This window comes from Westerdykella ornata, assembly GCF_010094085.1.
Source record: "Westerdykella ornata strain CBS 379.55 unplaced genomic scaffold EI97scaffold_9, whole genome shotgun sequence".
In the NCBI taxonomy this organism is placed as follows: Eukaryota; Fungi; Ascomycota; class Dothideomycetes; order Pleosporales; family Sporormiaceae; genus Westerdykella; species Westerdykella ornata.
The window spans coordinates 592,840-618,237 of record NW_022986859.1 but is presented as its reverse complement, the minus strand read 5'-3'; the positions used below and the strand labels follow the sequence as shown (position 1 = coordinate 618,237).

The following is a 25,398-nucleotide window of genomic DNA, read 5'->3' as shown; positions in this document are numbered from 1 at the left end:
TAACGTGCTGCGTCACCAATGGTTGATACCACTACGGCTACTGCCACTGACGCAACCGAGAAGACGTAACCCTCTTAATGCAAAATCCCACAACTCAGTGTTCTCATTCTTCCCCTTCAGACAAAAGACCAGCCTCCTAGAAACGAAGTAACGGAGCTCCGTGCCATTATAGCTTCTTCTTCGATTGGCTGGCCCGTTTCCTTGGGAGACCCTGCTTCCGCCTCTCGAGCCTGTCGCCCTCGGCGAGCCACTTGCTGGCCTTGACGAGCTGGACGACGTTGATGATTTGTTTACCGAACATGACGGGGAAGGAGATGACGGCGAGGATCCAGGGGACGGTCGAGTCCATCTTGTTTGCTCTGGGCGGTAATGAGTTAGTATTCCGGGATACGTATACGCATGCGGCCAATACGAAGCAGGGGAGGGGGGGCAGCTTACCGTGCCATTTCCATAGCTCCGGCGGACCAGGGGCTTGTGAAGAGAAGCGATGGTTTGGGGGCGGCGGGGGATCCCGGTTGGAGCGAGGAGGGCTCTTGGCTATCTTTGAGGAGGGTGGGGGAGAGATAAGGCGAGGAGAAGGAGAGGAGGTACAGGGCGATGAAGAAGAGCTCGTTGAGGGCGCAGAAGGTGAAGAGGACTTTCTGTTTGTGAGAAACTGCGTCAGCGGATGCTGGTTCGAAAAGTCAAAAAGGTAGGTAGCCAGGGCTGGCTTACATTATTGGAGTAGTACATCTTCAGCACCCAGCTCCGGCTCTCGTCGACCTTCTTATGGCTCTGTCCGCTCCCGCCCATACTCAACGTCGCGTACATGTGCATGTAGTGGCTCGCCAGATCCAGGCTGATCAAGCCTTGGAAAACGATGCTCCACCGGGGGAAGGCCGAAGCCAGGAATACGAGCAAGCATGCTGTCGTGCACCGATCCGTCACCATGTCCAAGACGGCACCAAACTTGGTCGACTGCTCGAATCGCCGTGCGGCGAACCCGTCGAGCGCATCTAGCAGGCAGGATATCGAGTAGAGGAGGGAGCAGGTGCGCGGGTGGAGGGGCATGTAGTAGAGGGATGCGACGGCGAGGATAACGCGCGAGTAGCCTGCGGAGGTGGATCGATAAGCTGGGGGAAGTTCGATTGGGACATGGTTTCCATACCAATCAGATTGGGGTAAAACAGAAAGATGTTCTCTTCTTCCTCCTCATCCACCTCTCTTCGAATCGGCCTGTTGATGCTCCCATTACCGTTAGGCAAGGGCGCAGTCTCGGTCATTGTTGAAGTTTGTATCGGCGAGTCTGAGGGTTGTATATGAAGAAGAGGTCAGTTGGAGCGGTCACCGGCGGCGCAGCAGATGCTTGAGTGGGTAGAAGGTGTAAAGGAGTGTACTGTGTAATGTCAGAGCTGCGTTGGTGAGCAGGTGGAAAGTTTGGTCCGCGGGTTCCGGATGGGCCACCGGGGCAGCCCTAGACTAGACCCGATAAGGAAATTTGAGTGCGGGGCTTGGCACATCGGAGAAGAGAAGAACAAGACCCGCACGTCAGGGGAGGGGAGGTCCAACGCAGATTTGTATACAATGGGACATGGTTCAGATGAGTATGCCTGTGCTCCTACTTATCTTCTACCCTTCGCTTGTGCTTTACCAGCCTTCTTTGCTTTGTTCTTATCCTTGCTCTTCTCAAGCTTCTTACCACGTTGATCCTTCCCCTTCTTCCATACCTTGCCCTCAGTCCGAGCATCATTCAGCTCCATTTTCTTCCTGTCCTTTCCACTGGGCTTCTTCTTTTCTTTCTTTCCCTCAAGAGGGCCGTTAAGCGCAGCCGCACCCTTTTCCTTCGAAATCCTCTTCTCCTTCTCCGACTCGAACCACGTCTTTCTCGGCCGCGATTTGATCTCGTCCTCATGTTTGATCAGATTTTCACCTCGCCTAAGATCCCGCTCAGTGATGCTAAGCGCGCGTTCCTCCTTCTCCTCTTTCAAAACCTCCTCAATCTCATTCTCCAACTCGCGGATTTTCTTGACCCACTTGTCGACCCCCTCGCTCGGAATCTGCCGGCTGACGACCTTTGCGCCCTGGGCGCGGGAGGCCTTGACGGCTTGCTTGACCACTTTGCGATCTGGCTCCGCGGCGATAGTGCATGCGCGGCCGGTGCGGCCAGCACGGGCGGTACGACCCACACGATGTAGGTAGATCTCGTGTGTCTGCGGAGCCTCGTAGTTGATGACAGTTGACACGTTCTTGATATCCAAACCACGAGACGCGACGTCGGTCGCTAACAGGTAAGATGTCTTGCCATCGCGGAACGCGTCGACGCTTTGGATTCGCTGTGTCCTGTCAGTACCATTTACATAGTGAGAAATACGGAGAGGTAGAACTTACCTGTTCCTGAGTTAAGTTTCCGTGAAGCTCGCCAGCCTTGAGTCCGCAGAGTGCGAACACAATCCTCACCCTGTGGGCCTCCTTCTTCTGCCGAAAGAAAATAATGACTCGTTCGGTGTATACTTCTGTGCAGAGGTACATCAGGTAAGCTAGACGTCTGTCTTCCTTTCCGGACCTCAGTCTGACGAACTCCTGTACGAGCCCTGCAACGGTTTGCTTCTTGGCGTCGACCAGTAGGCGGACGGGTTTGTCCATGCCGACGCGGATCAAGTTGTCAACAGAGCTGGTCATAGTCGCGGAAAACAGCATGGTTTGGCGGGATTTCGGGATCGTAGTCAAGATCTCGTTCAGCTGGCTTTCGAAACCCTCCTCGAGCATACGATCGGCTTCGTCAAGCACGAGAATCTCAATATTCTCAACTTGGAAGGCTGCAGTGTTGTGCATATGATCGATAAAACGACCCGGAGTCGCGATTACGACATCTGGGCGGGTCTTCAAAACCGCTTCTTGCTCACGACTGGAGAAACCACCTGCCATCAAGGCGAATGTAATGTCGGTGAAGGCAGCCAACTTCTTCCCAACGTTGAAACATTGGACAGCCAACTCACGCGTAGGCATGAAGATGGCGACACGAGTTGTAGGGATCTTTTTCGGCCGGTAGAGAAGACGCTCGAGAATGGGAATGAGGAAGGCAGCGGTTTTACCGGAACCAGTCACAGCTCCACCAACAACATCCTTTCCAGACATGGCAATGGGAATGGTCTTCTGCTGGATGGGCGTGGGCTCGGTGAATCCGACTGAAGCCAGACCACGTAGGATGGGTCTGGACAGCGACATAGCTTGGAAGGATCCAGTCGACTTAGCACCCTTCTTTTTCTTGATAGGAACGCTCTCCTCAGGAGCAAAAAATGCAGCAGCTTTCTTTGCTTCTGCTGCATCCTCCTTCTCATCTTCATCCTCTGATGCGGATGCTTCTAGATCCATTGGATGAGGCACATGGGCAGCCACTTCGTCATCAGAGTCTTCCTCTTCCTTATCTTCCTTGGTCCCCGCGTCTTCATCATCGCTGGCTCCCTCCGACCCTTCCTCTTCATGCTCGTCCCCCTCTTCGGACTCGCTCTCTGCCCCCATGCCGAACCCATCCTCCGCGAGAAGCTCGTCATCATCACCAAAGCCCTCAAATTCCACATCCTCTGCCTCCTCTTCATCGTCACCCCCCTCCTTAGCCTTTGAGCCTTCCTTCTCCTTCTGCTTATTCCGCCGCCTCTCAATGATCTCGTCCACATCCACCGCCGTGCTCGTCCTCTCCTTCGGCTGGCCAGGCACCGTCTTCTCACTTCCCCACCCATCAAAATCCTCCACGAACCCGGTATCCACATCCCCGGCCTGAAACTCGAAATCCGACGCTATATCGTCATTATCCACGACATCTTCTCCGGCCTCAAATTCCCCGGCTTCTTCTTCATCCTCCGGCTCCGGCTCTTGCTGCTTCCCCTTCTTCCCCTTCTTGTTCTTCTTCGCTTTCTTCTGTGGGCCCTCTTTCGCCCTCGTGTTCGCGTCCGGATCTTCCGTGTGCTTTCTCTTCTTCCCGCGTCCAGCTAGCTTGACCGATTCGGACGCGAGATCGTCCAATCCGCCATCGTCCGAGACATCATCGTGGTCTGAAATCGTGAAAACGAAATCGTCGTCGGTTTTCGGAGCCATAACGACGGGAATCTGCGGTCTGACGGGGAATTGGCCCGGGTTCGTGATTTTACAACGTCCGACAAAAAAGTTCGATAGGGACGTGCACGAGCAAGACTTGGCGCCGCTAAGGCGTACTAAATGTGGTTAGCACACTTCTTTGGCTTCTTTGGACGCCCGGGCGGAACGGTTTCCTCTCGTGCATGCAGGGTTAAAAAAGACTCTCCGAGGCCAACGGAGCAGCAAAAGAATAAAAGAATGCATCAGCCGGGAGTCGAACCCGAGCCATTTGCTCGCCCAGTGCATATACACCGATGGAAGGCAAATATCCTACCGCTGGACCACTGATGCTGGTACACCTCCGCTGCCTTGTAGTGAGCTGTGAAAATTTGAAAAATTTGAAACTTATATACTTAAAAATTAGAGGCGTCAAGATATCCTTAAACTGAAGACATCTATCAACGCATGTCCCCTATTCGCTACGATCATGAGAGTTTAATAAAATTCCGTTATCTAGATTCGGAAATGAAGACGCCAACCTCTACGCTTGTTCATTGCATCGTTGAACGAGAAATGTACCAGCTAATGTCTTCCGGGCGTGTCTGCTACTTTGTATGGTGGTAGGGAGGCAGCGCACCGTTTAGGGATTGTCCAAATCGTTTTCCAAGACCGTTGTGGCGAGCGGTATTGAAATGTCAGACTCCAGTACTCCAGCCGGTGAGCCTTCGCGTGCCCCTTTCACCCGCGCTCCTTGTGGCATTGTTTCCCATGTCGCCGCGTCTCTCTTCGAGCTCCATTCTCCCTTCAACCTTGGTCCAAATCTACATCTCTATAGCGTCGCATTTTCACAAACTCCTCGTTCGAAAAACACGCCTTGGATCCAACGCAACATGGACGAGCTACCAACAGAATTGATAGCAAACATCTGCGACCACTTCGATTCTCCCCGTGAGCTGCTGGCGTTCAGAGCCGTAGCCAGACGCTATCGCGACATCGTGGAATCCTGCACAAATGTGAGGCTTCGATTATGTCGCGCCTATTTCCCTGCTTTCGACGATGCGCTCCTTGCCATTCGGCTCCAGCGTATTCCCATCGATTCTCGCTGCCATTTCAGCCTCTCACAGAATCGGTACTCGTTCATCCCTACCCAAGACTACTTCCAGGCCGTGATGGAGGGCCGCCCTGTCCCTCCCTGCGATATCCACAGCTGCCCTTTGCCTCCCTCAGCGCCATGGTATGAGGAATTGGAAGCGGTGATGGACCTGTATTTGCTTGCGCTCGCGTTTCATGCCACCGCTGAAAACGGCATCAACCACATCATTCATGGCATGCCTGGGATCCAGTGTGGTATCACCATACACGAATGCATGACAGAATTTGCACCTCAGTATATCGAGACGTACTTGCGAAGTTTCTACCGCATGTGCGCCTTTGGATCTGTCTTCGGCCAGGGCTTATTCGCCCAGCCTGTTATCAATGCGTTGGAGAAGATGCCCCCGCAAGAAGGCGAACACTCTCCAGATATCTGGGAAGATTTTCAGGAGGAAACGAGACAATACCCGCTGTATCGCCAAGCTTACAATAATTTCGGCAATGATGACTTCTCCTGGGAATACTCTGAACGCCTTCTTTTTAAGGGCTTTTTTGACTGGCTCTATTCGCAGCCAGAACCCAGTAACTTGGACCCTAGCTTACCTGTTCATCCACCCCAGGTTATCCCTCAAAGGCTCTTCACCGACAAAGAACGAAAAGTACTGGCGCTTCTTCAGCTCTGGAAAGTGACTTACTGGTCATATGAACGTGGAAAGGGGGAGACCCCCGATACAGAAGGTTATGTAAAGGCCCTGTTCAACGATACTTTATGGCCATCGGGAAGACTTCCTAAGACTATCTATCGCCCTACGCTCAAGAAATCCCGCTGGAGTGAACCACTCAAGATTATCAGGATTATCAATCATTGGGCAGAAGCCAAAGACATGGCCTCGACTGTCGTAGAACCACACAGCAATACCTGGGTCCAGCGAGCTGTAGACACGGGTATGGATTATGAACTGTTTCTCTGTCCATGGGACACAGTGCTTTCAGTAGAGCTCAAACACCGGTTTCGAGTGAAGTTCATCGATCGCGTTGATTTCATGTTCCGCCCGGATTTTGGTCTCCTGAACCCTCTCGACGAAGTCCGGGAGATTCAGGGCGTTTCATAATCCTCGTTCTGGATCCCTCCAACATTTGGGACATATCTACGGACGACCCTAATTATTTCACCTTTCCACCATCGCCGGCGGCTAGATAGCAATACAATGACGATATTGCCACATTTCTTTTTCGGCTTCACGTGCACTTCCCGTAGCCAGTTTGACTGATTCTGCTGGCACCAATGGCAAAGAAAAATACCCAAGACTTACTATCCTGTTCTACAACGGTCGCATGTCGTGGTACTAAGCCAGACTCATTAGCTTCTAACTTATTCACATGGACAGAATCTGCTCGACTTACTAGTATCCAGATGCATTGCAGCAACTGCGATCAAAAGGACCCCCCCGTGCATGTAAACTTTCTATTATTAGCACCGCACTCGCCTGTGCTGGAAGCTACGTTGGTTGTTGCGCATGTGCCGAATGAAGTTTGACTAATATTATGTTAGATGAGAACGACAAGAGAGTGAGACACTCACCAATTCTGTCCACAATAGTGGCACTGGAAAGTGACCTTTGTATTGAAGAGTGTTCCATTAACAATAATATTCATCTTTCAAACGGAGCCAGGAAGATTCTCCACCTAGGCACAAGGCTTTCGAATATTGGAGACGCACTAGTCTTGTATGAAGATACAAGACGCATGTGTTCCTTACAATAAGGGCAGTAGCTTACTAGGGGAACGCAACAGAATATCATCTCGATACATTCAAAATTCTGGCCTGTCCGGCGAGAAGCCGACGGTGCTGACACCCGGTGCATAAGGGTCCGAAGCCTAGCAACACATGATATACTTCGCATCGACCTCCATAGCCAGCTGGCATGCACAATTAAAGCAGCAGTCTTTTTGCAGCACCACGCTCTTCCCCGCTCCAGCCTGGGTAATAAATGCAATCTGAAGCTCCAGACACCCTTTACTGAGCACAACGCACCCTTTGAAGCCCTGTGGAGACGGCAAATCAGGGTTTGGAACATACTCTGGAGGCCATAGTGGATTCCCTTGTGCGTCGAAACTGGCTTGTATAGGGAATACTCCAGCCCTTGCGACCCTGATCGTACCTTCACCTGCCGGCGTGCTAACACTGTGATGACAATGCGTCGAAAACACATGCCAGCCAAGTTCTCTTATGTAGTTTGAAGGGCTGACTAGTGTTCCTGTCAGCGGCCCAGTCCCGGTTTCCTTCCAGCATATCCGCAATGCAAGTGTTGCAATCTCCTCCCTGAGACTGACCATTTGCGTCGACGAAGCATCAGTCACCCCGACAAGCGCAGGCAGCACCACTTCAGCTGGCTGAGGTCTTCCGACGCATTCCCAAAGGGTTTGTCCTCTGGAGGGACACCCCCGAGGTTTTGCTGATATCATTCGAGCCTCGACATTTGTGAACCAGCGTAGAAGGTCTTCCCAAACGAGAGATGGATGCGAGCGTCCCGAGGCAACATTGTCATGTTGAAGCAAAAGGAGCCTACTATCGCCACTCCGTTTATGAAGACTCTAGCAGTGCCAATGCTGTTGCCCCAGGTGGTTATGATCCCACTGGGTCGGCCGCCAAGGAGCCAAGCGATTCCTTGCAAAAGGAAATCCCATGTAAGAGTTTCCCAGGGTTTGGTTGGGTCGTCACCGCGTGGCAGCCGAGCGACCGCGTTGCGAACCGCTTGTCCGTGGTACACTCGCCCCAAAGTGCTCTTGCTGAACACTTCGAAGGATTGGGTGAGATCGTTCGCGTCAGGGGTGGCGTATTCTAGGTGCTCAAGGTCCACCAGAGTCAAGAGGCGCATTGCGCCCTCAAGAAAGTTAAAGAGAGAATGTCCGTCGTCTGCAGAACAGCGACCGCTGGGCCCATTGGGCCGCAAGCAGCGGCCCATATGCTTGTAACAGTGGCAAGTCTTCCCCAATGTCAAATTGTACATACGATCATGAAATGTCTTCCCGTATGGTGCACCGTCAATATTCTCTTCATCGTGGATCAACGTCCAAATCTCATCATGGCTGATGGCATATTCTCCCAAACAGCTGACATAGACGTTAACAATGTCAGTGTTGGAGACCACGTCCTTGACAGCGAATCCCTCAACAAGTTTTCCACATCCTTCTTTGCTGTATTCGCTGCTGCCGAGTCGTTGATTCTGAAATTCGTAATTCAGAGAGGTCCGGAGAACTTCGATCGCCTTCGCCAATCGACGAGCTGGCTCAAGAGGCATTTCGAGAAAACCAACATGTCGCCGTGCGGAATACCCCAATGGTGCTCCCACCGAGTAAGGATAGTGGAGATGTCCTCCATGCATGTTTCAGAATAGATTGAACGTGAATGACTGTATGCCGCTCTCGTTGACAGAAGTGTGCCCATGGTCGTCCAGCGATTCGGCTTCTTCTGCCATGCGGATGCAATAATGCTTAGAGTATAGCATGAAGTCCTTGTGCTTTCAGAAACTAGAACAACCCCGCGGTCTTTATCGGCCATGATCTTCACCGAGATTCTCCATAGCATATGGACGAAAACGCCCAATTTGATCGCTCCCTGGGAACAGCTTATCTCGGCTTCGCTTCCCTCAGCACTTCCCAGCAACTCTTTGACCGCTTCCAGTGCCTCTGAACGTCGGCGGGCGTGTACACTCCGAAAAGATGAGTGGACGTTCCGGGGACATCGGGTCCAAGCGCTTTGAAAAAAGATTCCTCGAATTTTGCCCTTTCATCTGCCATGTACATGTTGGAGCCCTGGTTTTCCAATTCCCGGAGTGCTGGCATGACATCTCCAATGGTTAAGGGAAGCGAGCCGAGAGATCCTGCAATTACTACAGCGTTGTCCGTCGCATTTCCAGGATACAGAAGGCCCAGCATGACCTCGGCGGATTCTGTTTGCGACATTACTGATGTTAACTCCAATGCCACGGCTAGGAGAGATTGGCTCATTCCGGCAGTGTTATGATTCTGGTTGACAATTAGATTGTTCCAGAATGGCCCAAGTCTGCTGCCACACCACCATCTCCCTTTCCACCAGGAGTTCTGTTTGTCAATAACAGACGCAATCGCCATGCTCTTACTTTGTTGAGTAACATAGCGCAATACCGGAGAGAAGGTGACGAGACTCCAGTTGACGGTTCGTCTGCTGCCTCGAGCCATCTGGTAGGTTGACAAGGCTGTAGAGAGTAGCTGGGCCGGGCCCGAAACGAGATCAAGCTGAAGGTCAACGGGAGTGGACATGCTATGTGGAACCCCGTCTCGTGAGGGTTAGGATCCTGCGTTGGGATTACACCAATCGTAAACGTCGTCTATGGAACCAGAGTGGGCTGAAAATGGCTGAATGAGCTACTCAATCGAATGAGGGCGTATGGCCACTATTATACACGATGGAGAGTACGATTGCTGTAAGCAATCGTACTCAAACACAAACAACAGGAGATCTATACCTAAACACTAAATAATAAGCGCTGAACAGGCGCACAAACCTAAGGTGGCAAACCTTATACTGCATCGTAGGATAAGGGGGTATAGAACGTGACCCGCAGCCATACCCTAGGGTAGGCACAACGGGGTACTCCCGGGGCTGCTGTACCGAGCAGGTGCTGGTATTCATAGAGGTTTGCGCAAGTCACGCGCTATAATTAATAGCAGAACGCTAGCAAAATTTTGCTCGATCGCCGGTGATGTAAGTCGTTGTCCTCATCATTTATGTGGCAGTTCCCAACCCCCACCGGTGAACTCATATTGCGCACCAAGGCTGTGCATTCACAGTCGCAGATACGCGAGAGGCGCCACATTCACAGGGGCCTGGCTTACCTCATGCGAAGCTACTGATCTTACTTAGCTGAACGCAGACGTGAGATACCCATTGCGTCTCTTAAATCTTCGTTTGATTCTTCGTCACAGCCTGATCGTTAATCGTGCTGCCGCTTTATGCTGTTATTCTTTAGTGTTTTGGGCTTATTTGACACGGTGTTATTATGGGAACTCTGCTACAGTACAAAGGCTTCCTGCTGATTTCTTATTGCAAGTTACCCTAGGGTAGCGAGTTACGCTGCTATGCGAAGGTGAAGGCCTACCTGCCATTAAGTCATTGTCTTTTCTATATATGGTAGGGGAGCGTGCATATTTTCCTAACTATACATTATTACATATGTTGACGTGTATCTAATACCTACTAAAGTTCTCACCGTAGCCATCAACGCCAACTTCCAGAGCCGCGTTCGCAATGCCGTTCGTATTGTCACCATCAATCCAAGTCCACTTGGATATAATGGCCGCTATTCGCATCTATCCTCTGAAAGTCTTCATGCTTTTTCTGCGCTGCTGTACCGGACTAGGCCGCAAGCCTGTCCGATAGGCTCTCGCCGGTCCATGTACCACCTCACGTGGTGTCAAACTGTTCCAAGGTTACCTTAAACCCAAAGGATGCCATGTTGCGTCGTTGTTGTCCGAAACAGCGATGTAATGGGCCCGTCGGCGTCAAGTGCCTAGTCTACAACCTTGCAGGTGGTACAGAGGCTACTAGAAACTATTTTGCAGCCAAGGGAAACCAATGGTAGTTAAGCCACTACCATAATACCAATTGCGTGCACGACTGCAGCCAGGGTGAAGTAGGCAAGCAATGTGCCTGTAGAACAATAGTATCGTCTAGTGATTGTAACAGTGGGGATGTTGATATAACAGAAGACAGCAAACGGTGGAAAGGGTATATATATATCTTAGTGATAGGACACTAGCTGAGAGCCTGCCGGATAGGTGAAGATCTTATAAAGGAAGATCGATTGAATCATTCCGCGGGGCACAGTGGGCGAAAAATGTCACAGCACAGTGTGTTGTTGGATCGACAGTGATGAGATCGCGGGGACCACTGACGATAACCTTCAAACCGCATAGTGATATACTTTGCCGTTCACGGATACCTATTGTTCTAGGCTAACAAAGTTACTGCGGCCGCGGAGAGCACTGCGTAGACTGAGGCTTTGGATACATAGTCATAAGCAATACAGCGGAAGCTGAGAATCAAGGGTTAGAATTTCCGCGTGGCTAAGAAATTTCCCGTGTGCTATAGCTTCATCTTTCCTTGGCTTTCGTTATTTCCTGTAACAGTATACATCGTGGTAGCGATCCTTGTCCTAACATTAATATTTTTGCCACCCAATACCTTCCAAGGTTCCTAAAAGTCAACTTCCACTGGATAAAGGAAAACGCATGCCGATCAATGTGTCAGTTTCGAAGATCGAAGGATCGGACGCTGACCCGGATCGTGCATCTATCGCATTCGATTCGCCATAGATGTTTCAAGGCGTATCGCCCGCCCTTGGCAGACTGCTGTGCCTCTTATTTACCCTAGGGTAGGGTACTACGCCGCACCTTTGCAAAAACATTAAAACAGGGCCGGGGATTTTACTTCCTTAGAATAAAATTTCCTACACACTGCGGCCCTTCATTCTCCTCTACCAGCACTTATCCTAAGACCTTCTGCGTAACAGTAAGAATGCAACTTCTCCGAGCCATTAGAGTAGCGTCTCTCGCTTTAACCTCCTTTCCACTTGGCATCCACGCGCAGGTCGTCACGTCAAAGTTCGTACCGTCTTCTTCCAAATGTCCGCTCGCCAAAACGACATCGATTGACTATTATTAACAGCCAGAACCTAACACTCCGCTTTTTCCAGAGCGACCAACAAGACTCATGCGACTATGCTAACTCCAACCGCGCCCTGACCTTCACTACATCAAGCATACCCGTCCTAGGCCAATGTTTCGACTTCGTGGACCTCTTCAGCGGAAACGCCACACAGGGTTTCATCAACCAGACTCGGAATCAGGGACAGAACGCCTGGGGCGAGGCAGGCATCCATTGGCAACTTGAAAACACCGACACATTTGACCCGCAAGCGAACTACTCCCGAGTTCTGTATCGCCAGCATATAACAAACCCCACGACGGACGAGCAAAAACCTGGGCATTATGCAGATCGCCAAGTGACGATATATGGAGGACCGAAATGTACGGAAGCGGATCCGAACAGCAACACGACGTTGTTTCCTTGGTATGGATTCAGCTGTTGGAGTGAGGACAAAGGGAGCTGCGGCACGCTTCCGTATAAGATTGCTAGTTTTTATATTCGAGCGGGGAAGGATGAGCAGAGTCAAGGTCGAATGGGTACTTGTTGGGTGTTTGCGGAGTGCGGCGCTGCTACGAGTCTTCTTTTGTCTTCCCGTGCTATGGTGGGAGCTTTCATTAGTGCATCTTTAGCTATCTGGCTATCTATGTAGGGAGAAGAGGGCAAACAAAGTTACTTAGCCATCATGGTTCGAGAGCTCCTTACGCGAGGATACTTAGACTTATGATCCTGAGACAAGTCCATGGGACTGATAATCATCAACAAGAACAATGAAGACTCGCATTTGTGTCAGTGCCTCTAGAGCCCATTGTAGACATTCAATATTCTCCATAAGCCTTCTCATAAATTGTGCCGTCAATGTTGAAACCGTCCAGCTCTCACCTTTGAGGATGCGGAACTTCATCCCACTGGCAAACCCGACAAAACTTGTGGATTGAAGTGTAAAGGAGCCATAACATAGCTGCACCACCGACGCTGCCATCACACATCGTTGTTACGTTCTATTTTCCCATTCGATATCTTACATATTAAAGACACACACTCCGCGAAAGTCTTCACTGCACTCTGGCCATGGCGGGAACCATTCACCTGGAACATCACACCAACACAGAACGACCGAGTAGTGACCGGCTGCGGTTTTAGATTGGAAGGAATCCTTTGATTCCTTAAATGTAATGAATTGTTCTGTCTAGTGTCGCACAAAACACCTCCCTTTACGGTGTGTGCACTGAAGGCTTTACCGCCCCAAGAATCCCTTCCCCATGCGACCGAACCTCCCTACTCCATCCACAAACCCTCATTTCACCACTGGATGCATGATTGAACACTGTCACGAACGCCCATAAACCCCGCGACCCAGCTGGGGATGCCCATTACGTGACAAAGGAGAGGGGCTCACCTGAGCCGGCACGCCGGCAAGCCTAGGATTAGTAGAGTGTGGTGTTCTTGTTTCGACCATCCACCGTGATAGGGGCTCATCGTTGTTTTTCTGGTTTTTTTGTGTTAGATCCTCGAATCTATAAAGACACGAACCTGATGTGGCATCCGTCAACGGCTGGCGCCGAAGTTACCGGAAGCGACCGGTTATCGACTCAAGTCGGTAATCTGACGAGGTATTTTCTGTCGTAAGGATTGTAGAACAGGGTTTGACCAAGGTGGCGTATCTGGCGAGCCTGTATTTGAGACATTTGCGGAATTGAGCATCTTCGAATGCATACTGCTTGCGGTGGTTGAAGCAGGAACCTGTTTAGGCGGGGGTTGCTGTCGACGCTCCGTTGACCTTCTCGGATTCTCGCCGCTTGGCTGGAGCGTGCTCGCTGTCCTAAATTAGCAGGGTCGTCAGCAAGGGCCATGTGTCCCGCCGATGGCGCGGTATACTCCTTTGATGGATCTGGGGACATGTTTTGATTCACGCACGTCGAGTCCAGTCTCCGCGAAACTGCGTTTCGCTTTCTTCTTCTTTTCCTTCACTGGCTTCGCAGGCTTTATCTCGCCAGGCTCGAAAACATCATCGGGGAGTTGATAACTAGATTGGTCAGCGAAATGAAGAGCAAAGCAGACAGAGGCTTATACTTTCTCGTGTGCACCACACGTATCGACATCAGGTCCTGCTTGTACGTATCCGACATGGTGACATAGCGCTTGAATTCGGCCACCGGAAAAGAGATGTCGAGAGATTTGTTTCCACCTGCACCTGTTAACAAGATGCCATGCAATATATATACAGATTGACTTACCTTCGGGTAGAGTGAGTCCGATGTAGAATGTGGACGTGTATATCGTGTGGTACTCATTGGAAGCATCTCCATTAGCGGGTGCCGCTCCGTTCTGGATCGAATCCTTCGGAACTTGGTAGTCCATGTTACCTTGTATTACTCGGTCGACCTCGTCCTCATTTCGGCAGCGGTGGACACGTTCAAAAGATTTGATATAGGGCCGAGCGATATCAACACCTGCATCGCCCTCCTCGATGCCCTTGACCAGTAATCGCACCTTGGACTGCACCAATCCTGCAAAAGCGTCATGTGCGTCTTTTGTGCGGCTAGCCGCAATGACACTCAGATAGTATTTATGGTCCTTGGTGAAGAAAGTGTGTCGCTCAAACAGATCAGCCCAGGATTTGCGCCCACTATGAATCTGGTTGACTATGGCGTCAGCCCTTTTGAATTCGTCCATCATGATGCTCATCGTAGAGTGCATGACGGTATGAGTAGAGCACATAGAAGGAAAGGCAGGAGTTATGATCGGCATTAGGTGGGCCCTGTCTTGGGGATATATCTACATTTTTGTCAGCAGCAGCTGGAGATGTGACGGGGGCTACTCACCTGCGGATTCCACACCCTTAAACCTAAACTCCCCTCCTCGATCTGCTTCAGCATGACCGGACGCGGCCAGTGCCACTTCATCATCAAGTTGAAGAACTTGGAAAGAATCGTGGCGCCACAGGCAAAGGGATAAAGCTGGCAGATGCGCGCAACCATGATTGCCCAAGCAACGCCACCAGGGTATCCGAAAACAGCTCCATAGATTGCTCGTTCTGCACATTATTAGCTGGTTTCTCTAAACCAGGAAACGGGTGGCTTACGGGTTGACCACAACTTGATAGCCCGCAGCGCATGCCTGAAGGACTTCACTTGTGGTACAGCATCGAGCATCTCCGCCGTGACCCTTGTTCCGTTGACACTACGCATCGCAGTATCGTCTAGACCACGAAGGAGAGAACGGTCAAGCAGACTCAGGTCTGGTGGTATGGAGGACATTGACGGCAAGGATGCGAAGATGAGGTCGATGCTGACACCACAGTATTCCATCTTGATAATCGGGACGTACGCATCCTCCACAGGATGGAACTCGGTGATATCTTTCGGGTCTGACATTTCCTTGAACGTTTCAGGGAAGACGTCAAAGAAATCTGCCATGTTTACGTGTTTCGGCGCGACGACAAGAGTATCGATATCCGAGCTTGGACCGTAGACACCCAGCGCATAGCTGCCAAATGTGAAGATCTTCCCTCCTGCATTCTCGATTGTAGAGGGCGATACACCTTTCCGCTTCCCGACGCGGCGAACGAACTCTTCGACCACCTTCTGGAGATGCTTGAGAACCTTGACTCTGCTCCGCGTCAGCGCTGCCAACAAGCTTGGAGTGCAGGACTACGGGGGGAGCAACGAACCTGTTCTCCGTACCCTCAGGACTCTCAAAGTTGTTCTCCTTTTTCAAGGCCTCTATGAGGAGATCATTCAGCCGGAGATCTGCTTCCGTGGGTTGCGCTTCCGAAATTGGATTCGTGACGCCCCACTGGCGTTTCTGCTGGCCTTCCATGTTGGAGGAGGTGCTCGGCACGTTGATATGAGTCGATAATGCGGCGGTGTCTTATGGCGAGGGCACAGAAAGAAGCAACGCTACCAGTACCCTCCGAGACGGCCTTAATAATCCCTCATGCCGACAACCACTCTCTCGGAGCGGCGTTGGTGTTTGGTGATGCGAAGCTGGATCACCGTTGAACAATGAACCGACCAGCCGCGTCTCTAGCGTGCCAAGGCTATGGCTGTGCTATGTGGCTGGTGATGACGCGGGTAACTCGTGCCCGCGCTTTGCAATTCCACAAACTTCACTTCAACTCGTTTCATTTGCAATATGGAAAGCTCGAAAAGTCTGAATGACGAACAATAAAAGTACTAGTCAATTTCCGTTATTTCTTCCTAGCACCCCCAGCGTTGACCTCTTCACGTCAGTTTGAGGCAAAGAACTCCCTCAGATTGTCGTCTAGCCACTTCACGTCATCAGGACTTCCACCGGGGCCTGGAATGGAAGTGAGCGAAAAGAAGGCCAGTTGAAGCATTGGGATGAACTTACCGCCAGCCCAATGGCCCCAAATGGTGGAGTAAACTTTGAGCTGCCCGATACCCGGACTCATACTCTGGACCTCTATCTCACTGTCCTCAGGGGGAAAGTAAAGATCTGTCTTCGACGGCATCACGAGAGCCTTTGCCTTGATCGCACGCATTGCTTTTGCGAAATCGCCGTCGTACGGCTCCTGCTGCGAGCAGTCTGCTGCCTGCCATGTATGCGCCATGACAAGCATATTCTCAGGATCCTTGGAGCACGACCACTTCTCCCAGAAGCCGACGAGGAACTCATCGAGGCTTCTGAATCCCAGCACCTTCTCATACACCCTCTCACGGTAGAAGGCCTGGCTGAAACCCCAACCCGCATAGACCCGGCCTAGGGCTTTGAGTGCGGCCTCTTTGGCCTCTTGAGGGAACTCGGAATATCCGTCCTGCGCGGTGCGGACGTCTGGCTTCGATACGCCGGCGGATGCAGTGCCCTTCGCTGCATACAAGGCCGATTTGACGCCTTCCAGCATCACCTGATTGTGCAAGCTCGTGCGGGCACTGCCACAGAAGGGAGCAATGAGATCCATGAAGTCTGGGTACTGCGTCGCCCACTGATATGACTGGCCAGCACCCATGGACCAACCAAGGACGGCCTTAGCATGCTTGATGCCGAGATGCTTCGTGACAAGCTCGTGTTGAGCTCGAACATTGTCGTAGAAGAGGACTTCAGGGAAGGGGCGGAGGTCCGGCCTGTTCGAGGGTGATGAAGATTGGCCGTTGCCAAAGAGTGCAGGTATGATGATATAGTAGTTCGCCGGGTCCAAGGTCTTACCGGGCCCTATAAGCCAGAGGTTATCGGATATCACTGCGTAAGTCAACGGTATGACTACAGATGGAGGGCATGAGCTTGTCACTGACAGCCTGAATACCATGTCGGGTATATGACTGCTGGCAAAGACGGGTCGCCGAACGTCTTGTACGCAATAACGGCATCCGGGATGACTCCGCCAGACCTGAGTTTGAAATCACCAAGCTTGTAGACTTGAAAGTCGTCCGCGTTGGAAGAGGAAGAAGCCATGTTGGCGTTGGAGTTGTTTGGGATGCTGGGGACAATGGGAGATGCTAATGATTCGCACACTAAACGACAGACTGTACACGACTTTTATATCAGCCATTCCTTCCGCATCTTGGAAAGCATATTCGACCAAAGCACCACATACTACCGTCTCTCTTCACAGCGGATTTCAAAGCACTCTGAAGCTTTGAAGTCAATTCCGAGAGAAAGCCGAAAGACTTTGAAGGATGCGACGAAGCTTCCCTGGGTATGAACTAATAAAACCTAGTGCTGACAGACCGCAAAAATGCTCTCTGAGGAGATCGGGCTCATTGCATGCCTGTCGGGGCTGCATGCATGAAGTGTAGGTGAGTCCAATGCAGCATAGCGACGTATCAGGTGCACCACCACCCAATCAAGCTTGGTGATGGTGTTGAACAAACAGCGGGGTAGCTCTGGCGCATTGTGGGGTAGTCCTCAGAAGGCGCCGAGATGAAGACGAATCCCTTTTCCCGACGGCTATCCGAGGCCCAAATTTCGTTCCTGAACTAACCATCCGAAAACATCTACATACCTTGAATTGCCGACACAGAATCAACATCGAAAATTCTGGACATTGGAGTTGGGAAGAGAATTCGATTGCCTCACCTGCTCCCCAACGTACACACGCTCTCCTTTCCATCCGATCACTCAACCATTAACCATCTCCTCCACAATGGCCGATTCCAACCCCGCAAAACCCGACCTCGAACCTACCATAAAACGCAACCCACACCCAGACTTCAAAACCGTCGAAGCCTCGCGTCCGCCCTTCAACACCTCTCAAAAATGGCACTACACCCAAACGCCCTCTCCCTCATGGACCCCCGGCTCAGGCGCCAACACCCCCGCACCCCCTTCCGCCTCCCACCGAGAAATCGACCCTTACGCCCCCGGCCGCCCCGTCGTGCACAACTACAAACTACTGATATCAGGCATCGTACCGCGGCCCATCGGCTTCGTATCGACGGTCAGCGAAACCGGGGTGAAAAACCTGGCCCCCTTCAGCTTCTTCAACACGATATCTCACGATCCTCCGTTATTCGTTCTCGGTTTCTCGGGAGGGTACAACAGGCCCAAGGATACGCTGGTGAATCTGCTGGCGACCAAGGAATGCACGATTAATATCATTTCCGAGGAGTACATTGAGGCTGCGAATTTCACTTCGATTAATGCGCCAGAGGGGGTGTCGGAGTGGCCGTTGTCGGGACTGACGCCGGTGAAGGGGACGTGTGTGGGGCCGGAAAGGGTGAAGGAGGCCATGTTTAGTGTCGAGGCCAAGTTGGTGGAGTCGAGGGAGTGGGAGAGTAAGGTGACGCCGGGGAAGAAGACGGGCGTGTTGGCGATTGTGGAGGGGGTGAGGTTCTGGGTGAGGGAGGATGCGGTCGATGAGGAGGGGACGGTGATTGATCCTGCGGTGAGTGCATGCTGAATTGTGCAGTGATACGTGAGAGTGCTGATTATGTGTGTAGGTGCTGAAACCCATTGGACGTATGGGCGGTATCACGTTTAACCGTGTGACGGAGGGGTTTGAGCTTCCGCGGCCGTCGTATGAAGAGGTGATCAAGGACCCGGAGGTCGCGAAGCTTGTGACTCCAAAGGCGGATGAAAAGTTATAGATCTCCATGTGACCGGATAAAGTATAGACTATAGACTCATATACCAGTACTTGGACTCCTTTCTTGAATCTATTTCTACGAATTGGCCCTTCAATAGGGGTCTTGGGAAAATGTCTGCAGGCTGATTACACCAGGTGGGTATCATTGTTTCCGTGCGATCCAGAACGAAGGCCAATATGTACTCCGCAGCATACTCCTTGAATTAGAGATATATCCCGTCTCAAACACTCCCGTCTCATGCTTCTCTATCTTGAACCCAAAGTGCTCCACCAACGCCACGACCTCCTCATCGGTTAGTTCCACCGATCCAGGTTCCGCAATACCAGTATCAGCATCGGACTTCCCCTTCTTCGAGTCATCGCCGTTGTCATCACCAGATGGCTGTCCACGGGATGCATGATGCCACAGAAGCGGACCCAGATTAATCCACAAGCCTCCTTGCTTGAGACAATTCCGAACCGCCTCAACGTACCGAATAACATTCGGCGCAGTGTCGATGAAGAACACAGTCGCCACAGCATCGAACCGATCACGACTATCCTTATCATTATACACGACGCAGAAATCCCCCATGGACATGCTCATCCGCTCCGAAGCTTCAACGGCGGGCCCATTCTCCTTCTCCTTCTTCAATTCAGACCCAGGATGCACGTCCGGGATCTTATACGTCCGGAACTGATCAGCGCGAGAAACGTGATTCGAGCAGTTGATTGCGAATGGAGCAATCGTAAACTGCTCCACCTTCTCCATGTGATTCAGTGCGAGCGAGCTCGCCAGCAACTCGTGATAGGATATCTCGTTCCCCTCGACGCAGTAGCCGGCGCGACAGATATCGAAGACGAGACGGCCGAGGCCAGCGCCCGGGACCAGGACCTTGATATCGGATTTTTGCACTCCGGGGGACGTCGCAGCGCGTTTGTGGAAGTCATCTTCGAGGGTTTTTAATATAGGATCGAAGCATCTTGACCGCTCCACGGCCCCCTCAGCACTCCACTCGCGGTAAAACTGATTCACGCAACTCCGCGCCTTGTCGACGTCATTCGGACTCAATTGCACGTCGAGATGCCTCATCACGGCGGAATACACCTCAAACTCATCGTGCGCGTACTTCTCCGGCACGATGGTCGCGACCCACTCGCTGTCCAGCGTCGGGGCTAGGAAGTTGCGGAATCCGTGGGTGAAGATGGCTTCGGCGAGTTTTGCGTTGGAGTCGATCAGGTCGTCGAGTTTGGAGAGCGAGTCCAGGATGGAAAAGGGGGGTTGGGAGAGGAGGGTCCAGTGCAAGGAGGGGAGGGAGTAGAAGGCTTGGCGGCGCACGTGGGTGCCGTTGAAGTGGGCGAGGCGGCGGTAGGAGCTAGAGTGTTCGGTTAGTACGCTGTAGGTATTGCAATTGTGGTTGTAGAATGGGTGTTGAGGCATACCGGAAGGACTCGAGGACGGAGAGGAGGTGTTTGCGTTCGTCGGGGTCGGCCATGGGGTTGAAGTCGCCTTGCCATTCTTCGGTTTCCATGCTCGGGTCTTGCATGGTCGGATGTACCGGAGTGAAAGGAATCAAATGCAAAGAAGAATTGAGTCCTTTTGATGACGAGTTTTACAACTAGACGGTGGTTGCTGATGGATGTGTTGGCCCCGCTATCCATCTATATCTATGCTCTCGGAGCTCTAACTCCGAATTAAACCCGGTGTCGAAAACAGCTCCCGCTGATTACATCCAAGCATACTTCAACTAATACCAAATACCAGAAAACCGTCGTATATGCTTGCTATTTTGGAATTTTCCTCACCTGTAAGCGCAAGACATATATAGACTAACGAATATGTACTCGGCTTCATATAATCATAGAGAGAAACCCTAACATTGACCCAACGAAGCCAAGAAGTTTGCTTCTCAGGTAGGACTGACTTTATAGGTATCGTGCCCACCTAGACAATTGCAGAACAAAGCACAAGCATATTCCGGCAGACGGTTGTATTGTGAGCAATGAGGACGAAACGAAGCCCTCGGACTTACCTGCAAGATGGGGGCCGAACCTAAAGTACAGTAGGTACCTATCGTATCCCATAGAACTCCCGTTGAGTTGTCGATAATTTTAGATTCGCATTCTGGGCCATGTTTTGCAGATGTGGAATGCGTTATGTTGAAAGAGGGACGTCGCCGACCATGCTACAGACCTCGACAGTCAGGTCTACCAGTCACAGGCGTTTGAGTAACAAATTCTGCCGTGTACCTCGGTATCCTTATGGCGATACAATTCCCAGGACCGTAATAAGTGTAGGAATGCTAGGATTAGAGGAATACCGATTATGTGCCGAGGATTAGTCGACTGGGGGTTGGCTATTTCAGGCATTCGAGTACGAGTATCCCGCCCCAGTACCTCGTGTGAGTACCTGAATGGAGCCGCGGATAGGCCCTTGCTACTCCTAGTAGGCCGCAGAGTACGAGCAGTACCCCATAATTATCGCGAGTGCCCAGAAAACAGCTCAGCCGCATAATGTCCAGGCCTAAAGCTAACATTCTAGCATGTGCATTCTGCGAATACAAGTACTGCCCTGAGGACTGCTTGAACAGCCTCACGAAGCCCAGAGGTGCAGACAGCACTGCGATCTACTTACTTTCAAAATGCTGGCTCCCGTACAATCGTTTCTCTGCGCACTAGCCATCGGAGCTGCCCAAGCACTTCGCTCTTCCGAAGAGCTTCCTCATTTCACCCTCAAAGCTGCCCGGGCCAACCTCTTTTCAGACGTCACTCACACCCATGAACTCTCGACAAGAGACATCCTCTCAGCCCACGATCTGCGTACAGTACGCTCCGAGTCCGGCGACGAAGCCATCGTGGACGAATCCCTCCTGCGCCGCGGCGTACTCGCAGCATCGGGCACCGACTTCGTCGACCTCTCCTGGGACCCCCTCTCCCCAACTACTCCTTACCTCCTCATCCGCGATGGAGAGCAGCTCGCCAACCTAACCGCTGGGACTACTGCCTACCGCGACACCACCGCCACCCCCGGCTCAACCTACCGCTACGATATTGTCCCCCTCCTCAAGAGGGACGACTTGAACCCCAACGCCGAGCGCTGGTCCCTCCAAGTGCACACTCCTGCCCGCGACACCAACACCACCTCTCACATCGCCTCCATCGCCAAACGCGCGGCAGCGACCACGACCCTGTCCTGGGTCACCTTCATCCCTCAAAAGCGCATCGACGCACCCGTCAAGGCGGGCGTAACCCTCTGCACGTACGGCAAGGGCTACCAGTTCGGCGGCGACAACCATGGTTTCGACTGGAAAGCCTCGAGCTACCGCACCGCCGCGCACGCCGTCATCACCTGGTCGAGCAAGAAAGTAGAGGGCCACACGTCAGTCGGCACGACGCACGTGTACAAGAAGTCGACCGGCAAACTGGTGTCGGAGAAGACGGCGTCGAAGAAGGACATGGTGGCCAAGAAACTCGGGGCGTCGGGCAGCTCCGTGGATATCAGGATGGTGACGCATGCGAAGAATCCGTATTGCCCCGGTGGTGCGATTGATGGGGCGTTTACCATGTCGCTGTCCAAGGGGGGGAGCTGGTCGATAAGGTCGGGTAACCATCGGCAGATGCCGAATCATCATGTTTATATCTACAACGGGGGGAAGGTGACGAATGTGTATACGAGGAAGTATGCTAGTGAGTGGTGCCTCGTGGGTGGCGCGACGTGCGACCTTGCGAATCTGGGTGGGTTGTATGGCGATTTCAAATAGGGTGATGGGTTGGGCGATGTGCCACAGTTACTGTGAGCCTTAGCATACACGTAGAGAGAAATAAGCATAACCCATATTGGACAGCCAGCGAACTTCTATTGCATCGGCATAGTATGAGCTCTGAGAGCAAGAGAATGCCCTGTGGCCTCAGTGAACTCTGCTGGATACCATCATAGGACCAGTGGTGTGCGGTTTGCTCAATTCCGTCAACAACAGCGCTGGATAAGTGTTTGGGTCTGGGACAGCACGAACGAGTTCCCAAGTGGTTTTGTTATTAGATGCAGGTCACTGGACGCTAAGAGAGATGAGCGGGATGTGGTGGTAAACCTACAAAAGAGATGAGGCGAGCGAGCCTGGGAGGATTTTCTTGTAGATGCCCAGGTGGAGTTGAGAAAGCCGCTAGGCTCAATTAGTACACCCACCACGTGATATTACTGCTGGACACCCTGGCAGCGACGGAACCTTGGAATTAGCAATATGTTATAGAGAAACCAATACGATGGGTCCGTAGAATCTTGATATATAGTTTTGGGCTCTTCCATCGACGTTTACCGCCATCTTCATTCACATGGCTTAACCCCGAACTAACGCCGGAATGTACAACAGCCAATGAAGCTGAAGTTCAGGAACCCCAACCAATTCATTGCATCACACATCACCTCCACAATATCCCGCAAGCGTACTAGTAGTCATCATGGCGGCTTCAATGGTCAATGGCACAGCTTTAACGACGCCCATAGAAGTCTCTTTCCCTCTTCCAAGAGCACCGCAAACAAATGCGCACCTCCAGCTCACAGACAACCGCACCTGCCTCGTAATCTTCCTCACAACGACAACATCTGAATCGTCCACACTGGCGTCATTGGGCAGCTTCGTCTACGCCATGCCAAATGTACGCGTCTGTTTATTCTCGGATACACGCGGAAACTAACCATAATCAGAGATCTTCTCCATCCGATGTCTTCAGCACCCCGCTCTACACCTACGCCGGCAACTTGGACTTCACAACGCGTCTCGCCAAAGTGCTGGCACGAAAAGCGGGAAAGCCGGTTTATGTCGGAAACTCTATAAGCTTCGCTAGTGCAGGGATGGGTGGGACTGTGGAAGAGGAAATGGAGGGGTTCCGTAGGTGTGTGGAGGTTGTGATGGGCCTGTTGAGGGTCAATGAAAAGAAGGTGGACGGAGACTGAGAACCTGCGATGGAGGTATGGCGCAACATGGTGGACTTCTCTGCTTGGTGTGGTCGATTCTCGACTACTTGCACAGAACAATGCTTTCGAAAGACCACATAATACCGAGCCCGTCCCAAGATGGCGTCGAGAGCAGGAGGAGGTCTCCAAGCACGAGACCTATTCACGACCGCGGTAGCAGTTTCAAGGAAGCGAAGCGTTCGAGAACAGTACTCGAAATAATCAGCGAGTGCGCGTGCGCAACGGATGCTGCAGGATGGGCCTAGACGTCAGTCCTGCTTGCAGTAGGCATGTCGGCTTCTTTCATATGCCAGTGCCCATGACCGAGACCGCTAGAAAACCCTAGCCTCCAGCGCGGAGAGGCATTTGCGTCCGACTTTGCAGCTCAGATGCTACTGCGTCAAGATCGTCATTCTAGCATTTATCTCCTGTTCAGCCTATTGTTCAGGTGGTCGGCGATTACAGGGAAACAGTACAAATCTGATGGAGTCCTTTACCATTCAACCGTCCCGGGCGAAGCTTTAGAAGCATTTGGTTCGGGATACTGTCAAACTATGTCTGCAACGTAAAATCCCGTGGCCTCCTCAGATGAACATCATAAGGTTTGCTGACCTGGTAACACAGCAATAGCTGCCCGCCAAAGACCCCAAGATGTTCCCTGTGAGAGAGAAACGGTCGACATCAGCTAATCCGAAGGCGAGCGGCTACCTACACGCCGTGGACGGCCTTCTACCAATTGACAGCGGAAATAATCCGATTCCCCGGGGCTATAGTTTGACCGTCAGCAGCCAGCTGAGCTTCTAGCCGGGCACCGCCTGACGCTCAACAGCAATTCGCCTTCGGCACGCGTGGGCCTCAACATCTCCAACCGCTTTCACAGGAATGAGCATATGGAACGCCCACACCAGTCCTCGATAGACATGGTCTCAACCTGCTCGGTCCCTGAAGCCGGTGACTGTGTAGTAGTCCGGGAAGCTCGGCCTCCTGGCGCTACAAATGTATGAACGATGTGTAGCCGTGAAGGCATGCAGCTCAGAGTTTCCTAATCAATTAGCTCACCAGCCGAAGGTAGCAATGGCGCCCTGCATACCCATGAATGTCGCAGTTTGCATACCCGACAAGGCAACTGTTAGCTATTGATTTGAAATCAACTTTTCAGTCCGAGGTCGTTCACTGAGGCATAAATGCATCGAGCAGTTCAATTTCGACGGCTAGTAACATCACCCTTTCTTTCCCACGACCTCAACTGCACTTCAGTGTGTTCACGGCTCGAAAGAGTCGACGCCGCGCATAACATCCGGTCGTCCTCGCAAGCAAATCACTTCAAAGCAGAAGGTTCAACGATGCCTCAGATCGAATATCGATACCAGAGTCCCGTCGTCGTTCATATGCTCCTAGGCGGTCGGAGATTCCTTGGATGAATGAGTCATTGGCCCTGCTCTTGCCGATTACTCAAGTTCTCTTTCTTGGGTCAAGAAACACACTGCAGCGCGAGGGTTTATGAAAGTAAAATTACGACACTACTCCGCACCATCCATCGCTGAACACATTGGGAGACCCACCATCGCCCGATCGCATTGTCAAAAGTCC

The 25,398-nt window shown here is 51.9% G+C and overlaps 12 protein-coding genes and 1 non-coding gene across 13 annotated transcripts; 5 read left to right on the top strand and 8 right to left on the bottom strand.

Moving 5' to 3' along the window:
* Positions 1-166: 166 nt before the first annotated feature.
* Positions 167-1,262, bottom strand: EI97DRAFT_450131 (uncharacterized protein; the record flags this gene model as incomplete). Its single annotated transcript, XM_033800264.1, has 4 exons — positions 167-359; positions 439-641; positions 715-1,091; positions 1,148-1,262. The coding sequence occupies 4 exons, from the start codon at positions 1,260-1,262 to the stop codon at positions 167-169; spliced, it is 888 nt and encodes a 295-aa protein (XP_033654393.1).
* Positions 1,263-1,556: 294 nt separating this feature from the next.
* EI97DRAFT_397818 (DEAD-domain-containing protein) lies at positions 1,557-4,144 on the bottom strand. Its single transcript, XM_033796375.1, has 2 exons — positions 2,368-4,144; positions 1,557-2,312 (listed from the first exon to the last, which is right to left on the bottom strand). Exons 1-2 carry the CDS (start codon positions 4,069-4,071, stop codon positions 1,602-1,604), a joined length of 2,415 nt encoding a protein of 804 aa, XP_033654392.1. The 5' UTR covers positions 4,072-4,144; the 3' UTR covers positions 1,557-1,601.
* Positions 4,145-4,309: 165 nt separating this feature from the next.
* EI97DRAFT_t54 lies at positions 4,310-4,401 on the bottom strand. Its single transcript has one exon. It is a non-coding gene; the product is annotated as a tRNA-Gly (tRNA).
* Positions 4,402-4,596: 195 nt separating this feature from the next.
* EI97DRAFT_433081 (uncharacterized protein) lies at positions 4,597-6,301 on the top strand. The gene has a single exon (XM_033798315.1). It carries the CDS (start codon positions 4,941-4,943, stop codon positions 6,252-6,254), a length of 1,314 nt encoding a protein of 437 aa, XP_033654391.1. The 5' UTR covers positions 4,597-4,940; the 3' UTR covers positions 6,255-6,301.
* Positions 6,302-7,604: 1,303 nt separating this feature from the next.
* EI97DRAFT_442212 (uncharacterized protein) lies at positions 7,605-8,528 on the bottom strand (the record flags this gene model as incomplete). Its single annotated transcript, XM_033799749.1, has 1 exon — positions 7,605-8,528. The coding sequence occupies one exon, from the start codon at positions 8,526-8,528 to the stop codon at positions 7,605-7,607; it is 924 nt and encodes a 307-aa protein (XP_033654390.1).
* Positions 8,529-8,772: 244 nt separating this feature from the next.
* On the bottom strand, positions 8,773-9,444 carry EI97DRAFT_458178 (uncharacterized protein; the record flags this gene model as incomplete). Its single annotated transcript, XM_033800886.1, has 1 exon — positions 8,773-9,444. The coding sequence occupies one exon, from the start codon at positions 9,442-9,444 to the stop codon at positions 8,773-8,775; it is 672 nt and encodes a 223-aa protein (XP_033654389.1).
* A 2,147-nt stretch (positions 9,445-11,591) lies between these two features.
* On the top strand, positions 11,592-12,612 carry EI97DRAFT_397817 (uncharacterized protein). Its single transcript, XM_033796374.1, has 2 exons — positions 11,592-11,787; positions 11,852-12,612. Exons 1-2 carry the CDS (start codon positions 11,702-11,704, stop codon positions 12,480-12,482), a joined length of 717 nt encoding a protein of 238 aa, XP_033654388.1. The 5' UTR covers positions 11,592-11,701; the 3' UTR covers positions 12,483-12,612.
* Positions 12,613-13,512: 900 nt separating this feature from the next.
* On the bottom strand, positions 13,513-15,777 carry EI97DRAFT_433079 (Poly(A) polymerase). The gene is made up of 6 exons (XM_033798314.1): positions 15,504-15,777; positions 14,916-15,442; positions 14,656-14,867; positions 14,068-14,608; positions 13,904-14,018; positions 13,513-13,856 (listed from the first exon to the last, which is right to left on the bottom strand). The coding sequence occupies exons 1-6, from the start codon at positions 15,650-15,652 to the stop codon at positions 13,670-13,672; spliced, it is 1,731 nt and encodes a 576-aa protein (XP_033654387.1). The 5' UTR covers positions 15,653-15,777; the 3' UTR covers positions 13,513-13,669.
* Positions 15,778-15,962: 185 nt separating this feature from the next.
* EI97DRAFT_501043 (homoserine acetyltransferase family protein) lies at positions 15,963-17,461 on the bottom strand. The gene is made up of 4 exons (XM_033802689.1): positions 17,388-17,461; positions 17,086-17,316; positions 16,187-17,032; positions 15,963-16,132 (listed from the first exon to the last, which is right to left on the bottom strand). Exons 2-4 carry the CDS (start codon positions 17,243-17,245, stop codon positions 16,062-16,064), a joined length of 1,077 nt encoding a protein of 358 aa, XP_033654386.1. The 5' UTR covers positions 17,246-17,316; positions 17,388-17,461; the 3' UTR covers positions 15,963-16,061.
* Positions 17,462-17,518: 57 nt separating this feature from the next.
* On the top strand, positions 17,519-18,950 carry EI97DRAFT_323709 (flavo protein-like protein oxygenase). Its single transcript, XM_033794705.1, has 2 exons — positions 17,519-18,677; positions 18,733-18,950. The coding sequence occupies exons 1-2, from the start codon at positions 17,937-17,939 to the stop codon at positions 18,877-18,879; spliced, it is 888 nt and encodes a 295-aa protein (XP_033654385.1). The 5' UTR covers positions 17,519-17,936; the 3' UTR covers positions 18,880-18,950.
* Positions 18,888-20,484, bottom strand: EI97DRAFT_397805 (methyltransferas-like protein). Its single transcript, XM_033796373.1, has 2 exons — positions 20,301-20,484; positions 18,888-20,233 (listed from the first exon to the last, which is right to left on the bottom strand). Exons 1-2 carry the CDS (start codon positions 20,402-20,404, stop codon positions 19,021-19,023), a joined length of 1,317 nt encoding a protein of 438 aa, XP_033654384.1. The 5' UTR covers positions 20,405-20,484; the 3' UTR covers positions 18,888-19,020.
* Positions 20,485-21,326: 842 nt separating this feature from the next.
* Positions 21,327-22,946, top strand: EI97DRAFT_433076 (uncharacterized protein). The gene has a single exon (XM_033798313.1). It carries the CDS (start codon positions 21,500-21,502, stop codon positions 22,616-22,618), a length of 1,119 nt encoding a protein of 372 aa, XP_033654383.1. The 5' UTR covers positions 21,327-21,499; the 3' UTR covers positions 22,619-22,946.
* Positions 22,947-23,312: 366 nt separating this feature from the next.
* On the top strand, positions 23,313-23,808 carry EI97DRAFT_458172 (uncharacterized protein; the record flags this gene model as incomplete). The annotated part of the gene is made up of 2 exons (XM_033800885.1): positions 23,313-23,510; positions 23,560-23,808. The coding sequence occupies 2 exons, from the start codon at positions 23,313-23,315 to the stop codon at positions 23,806-23,808; spliced, it is 447 nt and encodes a 148-aa protein (XP_033654382.1).
* Between the last annotated feature and the right edge of the window lie 1,590 nt (positions 23,809-25,398).